Genomic DNA, 11,306 nt, shown 5'->3' on the forward strand with positions numbered 1-11,306 from the left:
AACTCTGAATAAATCATATGCACTTTGAAAACAGTTTCAGCTATTGTCAGGAATCTTTGGAAGTGTGACATACAAGTAGCCATTGTTAAATGTTGGATCTATTGAATAGCTGTGAGAAAATCTAGCCCACAAATCATAAAATTTTCTCACAGCTATTCAACAGATTCAATGTTTGACAATGGTATACAATGGTGTGTGAATAGCAATGTTTGGCTACTCATACATCACACTTCTGAAGACAACTGACGCTGTTTTCAAAATGCAGATGATTTATTCATAGTTGAAAAACAGCATTTCTGTTGCCTAAATTCAAGTTTAATAGCAAAAATATTTGATGGGAATGGTCAGCAATGGTTTTTTATTTATTCTGCTTGGAGTTTTGAAAAAGTGTCTCCTACTAAGCAATCTGACTTTTAAATTTTTCTTTTCCCATCATTATGATTCTACCTCTTTGGTGTGAAACTGTTCCCATGGATAGTAGTGATTGATATTGCCAAAGAAATACTACATGTGATGGCAGTACTTCCTCTTATTCCATTAAACATCAATACAAGAAAGTACAGGTGAACCCAGAAATGATGTACTAAACGGACTACTGATCCATTAAAGCTGTTTGTCTGTAGGTTCCATATGTTGAACGTAACATATAAATCAAGAGGCATAATAATTACCAACAACCACTCTCAACTCTGATGATATTGTTTTTAGCTAATATTGGCATAAATGAATTATTTGTGCTATATTTTATTGTATCTGTAAATTTTGAAGCATGTGGCCCCATCAATGTTGAGATTCAAGATGTGATACACAACTGACAACTCATAGCTTGTAGCAAGCTTAGAGATGCCATGTTTGTTTTTGTTTGTTGTGGACGGTCATACTAAGTACCGTCCAGTACCTTCCAGAGCCATCCTGTACCATCTAGAGCCATCCAGTACCATCAGGACACCCCCCATTATCATCGGAACACTATCCATAGCTATCAGGAAATTGTCCAGACACCATATGTTGCCGTTTAGATAGAATCATACTGTTGTAAGAATTGCCTGTATATTGAGAGTGAATTATTCATTCTATGCTGGTGTGCATAAACACACACACTGCCTACTCAATGTCAGATCTTGGGAGTAGCAATATATGATGTGACCCATGGTCAGTTTGGCTTAACCTGAGAAATCAAGCACCAAAACAGCTGCATCTCTGACCCACGGATTCACCCATACGTAATTCATCACTTCTTATATTTAGGGGTGTATAAAGATTTATAATAAATAATGAATGTCCATACTTAGTTCCATAATGTAAATAGTTGTAAATACAGACAGAATAAGTTTAGAATTGTAAATTGTAAAATATTGTTGGCAACCACCATTTTCTTCATCATCTTTAGTGGAAAGCACCAGTCACAGAAGCAACACAATAAAGATATACAAAAAATAGTTTATCTCCAATGCCTCTAACCAAATAAATGTAGAACAACACTAGTCTACATTCTGGTGGCAGCTCATGGATTTGACTACATTCTGGTAACAGCTGGGATTCAATGCTACATACTCCCTAGGATTCAACACTACATTCCTATGAGGCACAAAAGCAGATTCAATGTGCTGGAAAGATAAATTCGGAGAGCCAGATGAACATGGCCACTTTCCCATTCTCATTAAGGGGAAGTTTCTCCTCCCACTATGCCTCAACTACATTCATCGTCCCATTCTACTATGCTGCCCACTGCCCAGTATCATTCCTACACTGTTCCAACCACAAGTCGTTCCCCCCCTGCACACACAACTTCCTGTGTAGAGACTACAAGTACAAACGTCCTGCCTCCTCTGCCTTCTCTACCACCACCAACATCTTAGATCACACAACACTGTAGCGGCAATCATAATCACCTGGAGCACCACCTCATTCTCTACTCCTACATCTAGCTTCATATTCACCACCAAATATTACCTCCATCCACCCCTCCACATTCATCACTGTCCACTTCAACAAAAAGTCAGAGTACACCCATATTTTTCTTACACATTTTCAACTACTATTCTTCTTTTGGAGTTTTCATGCATATTTCATTTTCATTTTTGGCAATTTTTTTATTTCTCACCAGCTCTAACCACATCATAAGAATATGTTTACACCTCCGTCTGTTTACAACAGTGTATCTTCACATTGAACCTTTTCCACTGCATTCTCAACCCAAGAGTCAAACTACTACATCATCCCTGGTAAGTATATGCAATTTCCATTCTCAATATCACCTAGGAGGCAATTACTCTCCATTTTTTTATGAAGTCCAAACCTCTTTCTGGCACAACATATGGACCTTGTACAGTCACTCTGTTCTGAATTACAAAACACCAGACATGTCCCCTCCTTCTGCAAACAGCTTTTATGATAATTCACCTGTCACACAAAACTCCATGACAACACAGAATCTTATTACTGTAGTCAAAGATGAAATGATATTACCTAGATTTAACAGGAAGATCATTCCTGTACACAATTACCTCTCTGAGACTGAATCAGAAAGAACACATACATCAAAGACAACAAAGGTAAAATATCCATTCTAACATCCAGAATACACAAAAATAACACATTGGCTGGTGATGTCATTCAGTATGATCTTTTTGAGGGAACAAAATCTTATCATGATTTCATAGAGCACTTTAAGAAGTCCTTTGTATCATTTGAGCCACTTGGATCACTTTCAAACACTCATTGGTTAGAACATACAATCATGGACCACACCACACCAAAGAGAAAGCTGTAAAATAAGTGAACTGAGAGAAAGCCTAAAAAATTCTGACTAGATCTAAGACAAAAAAGTTTCACTGGAACACAGTCTCACTCATGGCATATTTTTTTTACTATTATCCCAATTACACCCTGACACACTCCAGAAAGCTAGTACTATTCCATTCACACCAGATGTCACACTAGGCAAATTCTCAAGGAAATTTTCTGATACTTTTTAGATGAAATGTCTGAGAAGTATGGCAGGGGTTACAATGTCTGATAGAGTGAGAAATGAGGAGGTAAAAAGAGAGTGGAGATAGAAACAAGATATCAGATATGGTTGATGAAGGAGTATTGGGATGGTTTGGGCACATGGAAAGAGGTGTGGAAGACAGAGGTGAATGAAGTGAACTTGATGGGGACAGCCAAGGATGAGATGGATGGATGGGATGAAAGAGGATTTTGAGTAAATGGGGAATGCGCTGAGCAAATAAGAGAGAAGGCAGGAGATAGAGGCGAGTGGAGAATGGCTATGTAAGGATGATATTTTGATGCAACCTGAAGCAATTTTCTCTCTGTCTTCTCTTTTTTTCTGTCTGTCAAGCAAGGAAGGGAGGGGGGAAATTTGGGAATGATTGTGTGGATATTCTGACACAGCCCAATAGGATTTCTCCCCGTCTTTTCTATTTTCTGCATAAGGGGATGGAAAGGGGGGGGGGATTGTCAATTAACCTCCTGAATATGATGACACTCCTGTATCATAAGCTGTGAGTGGGGTATATGAGGATGCTGATATTGGCTTCATGATTATATTTATTTTGCAGATGTAGCTGACCCCCATATTCTGTGAACAGGTTTGATCACGTTTTCTGTGATGTTATATTTATCCAGGGTGAAAGAGAGCAAGTATAACAGCAGTAACTCTATATTTTGTAATGCACATATTATCATGCATCATTGTACATCAGGCAATCTGATCTGTGCACAAATATTTGACTCACATTGAAGAGGTTAAGAGAAACGGCCTTGCTATGGATGTGCTGTGTCTTGCTGCATTGCTTCTCATTTGGGCAGTGGGCTGTAGACAGGGATGACCCTTCATCCATGAGGAGCCAAGATGAGAGGGAAACGAGGATGATCAATGGGAGTGGGAGCGTATCTTTGACTTGGCTACCTCAATTATAAGGGGGACAAAGCCCCTGGTATATAGACAGATATATAGTTTACAGTAGTAGGAGGGCAAGAGGAGTCATCATTTGTTGGCTCTCTTCATGTGAAAAGGAGGAGGAAACTGTTAAAATGGAGAGAGAAATCCTGGGCCTGGTCCTGAGAATGAGTGTCAGCCCAAATTCCACCTCCAGACAGAGGTGAGGGTATTTGTGGAGTTTGAAGAAGTAGGGAAATGATGCTATCTAATGTATGTCTTGCAGGGCCACCACTTGCAGGCACCTAGTATTAGTCCTGCATAAGAGTATGCAAGAGAATTACTAAGAAATATGGTTCATACTAACATTAAAGGCAAGGAAATGCCATATATACACAAAAGAAAAAAGAAAATTGTCAATAAAACTACACTAAGCACAGTTCACACAAGCAATGTTCCGGTACCAAGTTCCTGTTTTCTAGGCAGATTTTCCCCACTCTGTTTGTGTGAACCATGGTTCACAAGAGTAAAGCAGGTAAAAAAAAAAAGTGCTTTACAAACCACCCAACACTACCATACAAGAGAAACAATATGTCTAGTTGGAATCATAACAATATAAAAGAAAATATAACTTACTCTTCTCTTCACTTTTGACTTCTGCAATCTTTGCACTTTCTTCAACTGCAAACTTGAAAATCTGACTGCTATGCTCTGGATCTGAAGAAATAAAAGAAATACATATACCAACAGCTTTTTCATCCTTACAAGGGAGGTAGTCAAAGTCGAAAAGCATAATTCCACTCCCACCCATTTCATCCCAACCCGTTCACCACCCCTCCCTCTCATAAATGTTTAATACATAAAGAAATGAGAAAAATATTTTGGAAACCAAAGATTTTTCAATTTTATCATGTAACTGTCTAATATCTCTGTTCACTTTGACTGTATTTCCTCCATCTTTTTGTATAATGAGAACTAAGTGAAGACTTCTCCATCTCAGCTGGTAATAAAGTCCTATAGCAATGCAATATTAACAACATTCTAACATTTGTTCCCAGAGAGGGCCTCAAGATCATTGCCAGCTACTGTGAGCCCCACTTTCCAAGTCAGAGTGAGTTAGATGTTTCATCAGGGATTTAGGTTTTACTAAGCCAGGAGCTGAACTTTCATCAAGGCTGAAAAAATGGAATCTACTAAAGAAAGATTGCAGGACATCTGTGTACAGGAAATGACATGAAGAATTTAAAATTTACTATGACATTAGCAATGATCTGTGGTATTATAAAGATGTGATTGGTTTGTTTACTGCTCTTGGACTCGAGCATGATCCTGCAAAATGGTGACTATTCATAGATAGCTCAACACAAAGTCTCAAAGCAGTGTTGCTCCACAATGGAAATAATTATCCCTCTTTGCCTCTTCCACACTAAATACAGAAGAAAGAAAACTATATTAATGCCAAACAACTTCTTGAAAAATATATTATGCTGAATTCAAGAGGGATGTTTGTGGTGATTTCAAGATGCTTGCTTTCTTGTTTGGCTTTCATGGGGATATACAAAGAATTCATGTTTCCTTTGCTTATGGGACAGTAGAGCTGATGATGATCATTATGAGAAAGTTCACTGGCCACCACAAGTGGAACTGCAGCCAGGAATGTTAAATGTTCTCAGACAGCCTCTAGTAGATTCCAACAGTCGTTACCCTGACTTCATATTAAACTAGGATTGGTAAAACAGTTTGTGAAAACCCTAGATTTTGGAGGAGAAACTTTTCAAGAAATTCGTCTCATGTTTCCATTGAAGCTATCTGAAGCTAAGTTCAAGGGTGGCATATTTGTTAGACCCCAAGTAAACGCAATGCTGAAATCAGAAAAACTGGAGTGATGACAAAAGTTGAAAAAGAAATTTGGTGTGCATTTCATGATGTAATTCATGGATTCCTAGGAAATCACAAGGATCCTAATTAAGTATAAACAACTGGTAACAAAGCTTATTGAGAACTTCAAGAAGCTGGGTTGTTGTATAACCTTAAAGGTTCATCTTTTGCAGTCTCACCTAGATTTCTTCTCTGAACACTTAGGTGATGTCAGTGAGGAGCATGGTGAGACATTTCATCAGGACATCACAATAATGGAAAGAAGATATCAAGAATGATAGGATATTGCCATGATGGGAGATTATATAAGGTCTCTAGTCAGAGACGATGAGAGTATATACTCAAGAAAAGAAACTCTTGATCATCAAAACACTTCTAATCTTAAGAAAAGTTATAAGAGCATTTACTATACAGAATTGTATTTTGTTCTAATATCGTACTTCCTAAATACCTTACAATATATGAAAAAGCACTAAATGTTGTGTAATTATCCTTACAATATTAGATTAGATTGAATCAACATACTGCTTTAGAGAAAAATTGTATATATATAACAAGAAAATATGAAATTAAGAATAAATAAAAAACTATCAATGTTAAGTTCAAAATGAATGTGATTTTTTAATTCAATGGCAAAAACTAAATATATAAATACTGAAAAATACAAATAAACAAAACATATGTTACACTGTGTAGTACTAAAATAAATGAAAGCATAAAGACATATACATATGGACGGTATGATTTCGGGATTAAATGAATTGAATGACTACAGACGCTCCTCAACTTACGTTTTAGTTACGTTCCGAACGGCCGAACGTAAGTTGAAAATGAACGTAAGTTGTTACTGTACTATACATCGGTAAATTCTATTACCGTATCTTATAAAACACCCCTAAATCATTAATTAAACACATAACATTGTAAAATAATAACATTAATTTCAAATAGATTAAATTCAAGCAACATAAATTGAGATGGTGGAGGAGGAGGGGGAGGAGGAGGAGGCAAGGCATGTTTAGTTTGTCGTCTGCGCAATGTAAACAATGGACGCAGCGTCGTGCGCAGGTATCGTTTGAACTACGGAGAGCGCGGTAAACTAAAAAATTCACTCAAAAAAAAATTTTACAATTTTTTTTTTACCGTCAGTTCAAACGTAAAATCGAAAAAACATAAAACGAATGAACGTAAGTAGAGGAGCATCTGTATTTGTCAATAGAGAAACCCGACATAATGGGAATTGTGGAGACAAAACGGAAAGGTCCTATACAATCAAGTATGGTGGGACAAGGTCTATACAACCTTTGGTTGAAAAATAGGATGGACAAACAGGGGGGGAGGAGTCATGCTATTGACTAGAAAGGACCTGAATGTAATAAAGGCAACAGAAGGAAAAGACAATGTGGAATTAATCACAATTAAAGCCAAAAATAGAGGTATGAATGAAAAGTAGAAAGTTTATAGTTGTATATGCGCCACCAAAAACTAAGACTTGGACTGACAGCGAACACTCAAAATTACTAGAAGACACAAAGAATGAATTAACCAAGACACTGAAATATGGAGAAATTATAGTAATTATGGGTGACTTTAATGCAAAGGAAATAAATTGGGAAGAATTTACAATGGGAGGTGGAGAGGAACTCTGGGGCAATGTCCTACTAGATATGACCATCGATTGCACATTGACTCAATGGGTTAACAATGGGAGGTGGAGAGGAATGTCCTACTAGATATGTCCTACTAGATATGACCATCGATTGCACATTGACTCAATGGGTTAAAGAAAATACTAGATTTGGACAAAACAAAGAAGAACCATCGAAACTAGACTTGATATTCACCTCTGAACCTGAAATAAACTATAAAACACCAATTGGAAAAAGTGACCACATACTAATAGAGATCAAGCTTAAGGAACAAAATGTTGTAAGAAGGAATGAGAAACTTAGAGCAGGAAGATTAATGTACAACAAAATTGACTCCTTTTTCAAAATGCCTGTTGGGAAAAATTTGCAAATGATGAAACAAAGACAAGAGAAATGGAACATTTTTAAAGAAATATATAAGGAGGGAACAGATAAACATGAGCCTAAACAGAAACAGAAAAGGGAGTACTTAAAGTGTTGGTATAATAAAAAGTGTAGCAATGCTAAAGATAGAAGAGACAAAGCTTGGAAAAGATGGAAAAGAGAAAAAAAAAAAAGACTAAATGGCAAACATACATAAAAATGAGAAATGAATACGTAGACATACAAAGAGAGGAAAAAAGAAACTATGAAAAAGATATACTAGCAAAATGCAAAGATCAACCTAAACTATTTTACAGATATGTAAATGACAAACTAAAAGACAAACATTAAATAGTGAAATTGCGTGAAGGAAATCAAGAATACACAGAAGATGTAGAAATGGCTGAAGTAATGACCAGACACTTTAAGTCTGTATTTACAATTGAAAGCTCACAATTGTGGGATGATAGTTACCAAGAAGAATCCCCTAAAATGAAAGAAATAAGGGACCAAATAAGGAAATTCAATGTCAGAAAGTCATATGGGCCAGACAGAATAGCGAACTGGATATTAAAAGAATGCATAGATGAACTCACAGATAAAATACACAAGATAATTGACTTCTCACTCAAAGAAGGAAGTACCACAAGACTGGAAAAATGCTAGCATTGTATCAATATATATGGGAGGAAATAAAGACAACCCAACAAATTATAGACCGGTACAGAACACTACAGAACAGGCAAATAAGGGGAGATATGATACAGGTCTACAAATTGGTCCACAGCTTTGATGACATCCCATATTCCAAATTCTTTAGTTTCAACACCTATACTCTTTGAGGCCACTCATTGAAATTCTCCAGGCCTGACCATTGGAGAACTACCCTGAAAGGAAATTGGTTTAGTGCAATAGAATGCACTCCTTGAGTGTTGTGACCATGCCAGCAATTGCCTCTTTCAAAACACATTTTGACAACTACATAGTTTGATAACAAGGCTAACATGTCACAGAGTTGGTGATAATGACAAGAAATTATTCTCATTTCCCCCCTAGCTAGCCCACGATTTGGTAAGCAGGGTGGGTTAGCAAAATTGTATTGAGTACCCAGACAAGGTCCCTCACCTCTCACATTCATAATATGCCAAAACAAATTACTAATAATCCTTTATAATATTCTATCTATATACCATGGACTTTTTCCCCCCTTATAAGGGAGGTAGCCAACTCAAAAGGCACACACCTACTCCCACTACTATCCACCACCCTTGTTTCCCTCTTATCTTAGTTCCTTGTGAATGAAGTCATCCCTGTCTCCTTCCCACTGCCCGGGATAGAGGCAATGCAGCAAGACACAGTACATCCACAGCAAAGCCACTTCACTTAATCTGTGAACCCCCCCATCACCTCATGTAGAAAATAGAGAAGACAGGGAGAAATCCCTTTAGGCTGCATAAAATATCATCCATACACTGCCATTCTCTACTCATCCCTATCCCCTGCCTTTTCCTTCCTTGTTCGACACCCGTTCCCCTCCTGCTCAAAGACCCTTGGAGCCCATCCATCCATCTCATCCTCAGTTGACCAAAAGTTCACTTCATCTACCTCTGCCTTACACAAATCTTCTACTAATCATTCTTAACTCATTCTTTCCATGCATCTAAACCATCCTTTATATATTCAAATAAAAATTTAAATAGTAAATTTTCAGATATGCACACATACACAATATAGTATTGCAAAATTAGATATTAATTTTGTGAATTAAAGTACATCCACATAATATACAATTTTCTTGGCAGAAATCAACTGTAGAAGAGGATGCTAAAAAATATACACTTAGAAATGTAGCCACTTTGTTTTAATAGATGCAGTGGTCGAAGAAATTAGAGTATGCCAAATTTGTCTATTCCAACCTAACCTGCGCTTAGTAATGCAATACCTATAATTTTACAGGTCATCAGGGTTGTTGTTGTCATCATTGTCAAGGCTGTTGATGACCAGTTTCGGTATCACATCCAATTGGACTGCAGGGTATACTGGAGTTGCATAAATTTAAGAAATGCATGAAACTCAGCCCTGTATCACTGTTTTAAAAATATGTATTGTACAAGATTCTAACAGAAGTATTGAGGGTGTATTCCAGATCCTATGGTCACAGCTTTATTCGATTACGTATTTACTTTTAATGGGACTAGACAAAGACAACATGGTATCTTAATCCTATGATTGCAGCTTCGAGCTGTTGTGTATTTGCTTTTAGCCTTTTTTTCTGTTATTGATTCACATCAAGAAAATTATATATTATATGGGTGTATTATAATTTACAAAATTAAGATTTAATTTCCTAATGCTATATCACATAGGTGTGCACTTCTGAAAAATACCACTTAAACATTCTTTTTGCTGTACCGAACACAGGAGGGGCAGGGGAGCAAACTGTGAGGCTGGAGAGGACTACTCATTGTTAATTGTATGTACACTACAAGAGTGATGCCCCTGTCAATAGTTATTGTCAGATGCATTCATAACATCTTCAATATTATATAAGTTCATCATCTTCATGCCAATGAATGACTACTCTTAATGATGATTTAATTCATTAAGAAGGCTTGTCCAAGTTTTGCATCTAATCTAGCACCATTACTGGTTAATTTAGAACATAAACTATTCTAATCCTAACTACTAACAGGGATTTACTTCAAGAGAAATGAACAAAAATACAGCCTACCTGTTTCTATTCTCAGTGCTTCTTCCTGGGACACGAATATTCTTGCCTCCTTATTTCCATCTGTGAGAAACAACTCTTGCAGTCCTTCTAAATTTGCTTGTACATTCGTTTCCACTTTCGGAACCAGATTCCCTGCTTCAGCTTCAGCCTCCATCGTCTTTATTTAAATTTGAATTTTCCGCTGACGTCTCTGCTAATGCCAATACCAGTGTTTGTTTACAGTCATGCAGTATCAACACCTATTCCATATCCAAACAACTGTAGTACACATTACTATGTCCTGATAACCATTTTCTAACAACTTAAATATTGGTTTCTTTCATGAATATTGGCTTCTCACAATTCTCGGTAAGATTTACGTCCACTGATTTTACTGTTTGTCCAGTGATTTTGCGATGACATATCAATGCTTACCCAATGATCCTTCGTGTTACTTTTTTCTGGTGTGATCATGAATCACGAACGTTCTTCATGCAATCGACTAGTTTGCCTACTTATATGATTGAGTCTCATGCGTCTCGGGAACGGGAATCACAGAGACCATCGAGTCTAATGCGCATGAGCAGTACACAGCTGTAGCATCGTGACGTCATAGCAAAAGTTAGACCAAAAACAGAAATATTTCTTATTAAAGGTAGTATAGTCCTTTACAAATCTATATTTTTATATATCTAACAAACATATTAAGGTTCTGAATGGAGACTTCAGTATATAATTTGCTGAAGAATTTCATTATCGGCTTTGATGAGCATATGAAGTACAACACAACTCGTTTCTTCTCAATTACTATTGTGACTCATTT

General features: G+C 36.8%; 1 protein-coding gene across 4 annotated transcripts in view; it reads right to left on the minus strand.

Moving 5' to 3' along the window:
- LOC143035217 (uncharacterized) overlaps window positions 1-11,046 on the minus strand; it is a 56,387-nt gene extending 45,341 nt beyond the window's left edge. For 2 of the 4 annotated variants that reach the window (XM_076201956.1, XM_076201953.1), the window contains exons 1-2: window positions 10,505-11,046; window positions 4,520-4,600 (exon numbers count right to left, since the gene is read on the minus strand). In XM_076201956.1, the coding sequence (XP_076058071.1) occupies window positions 4,520-4,600; window positions 10,505-10,658 (235 nt within the window). In that variant the 5' untranslated portion in view covers window positions 10,659-11,046. Of the gene's footprint in view, window positions 1-4,519; window positions 4,601-10,504 lie in introns of those variants that run through there. The other 2 variants (XM_076201954.1, XM_076201957.1) reach the window with 2 other exon arrangements.
- Window positions 11,047-11,306: the final 260 nt, after the last annotated feature.

Source organism: Oratosquilla oratoria, chromosome 18, assembly GCF_046742065.1.
Source record: "Oratosquilla oratoria isolate Oo_2021 chromosome 18, ASM4674206v1, whole genome shotgun sequence".
Taxonomy (NCBI): Eukaryota; Metazoa; Arthropoda; class Malacostraca; order Stomatopoda; family Squillidae; genus Oratosquilla; species Oratosquilla oratoria.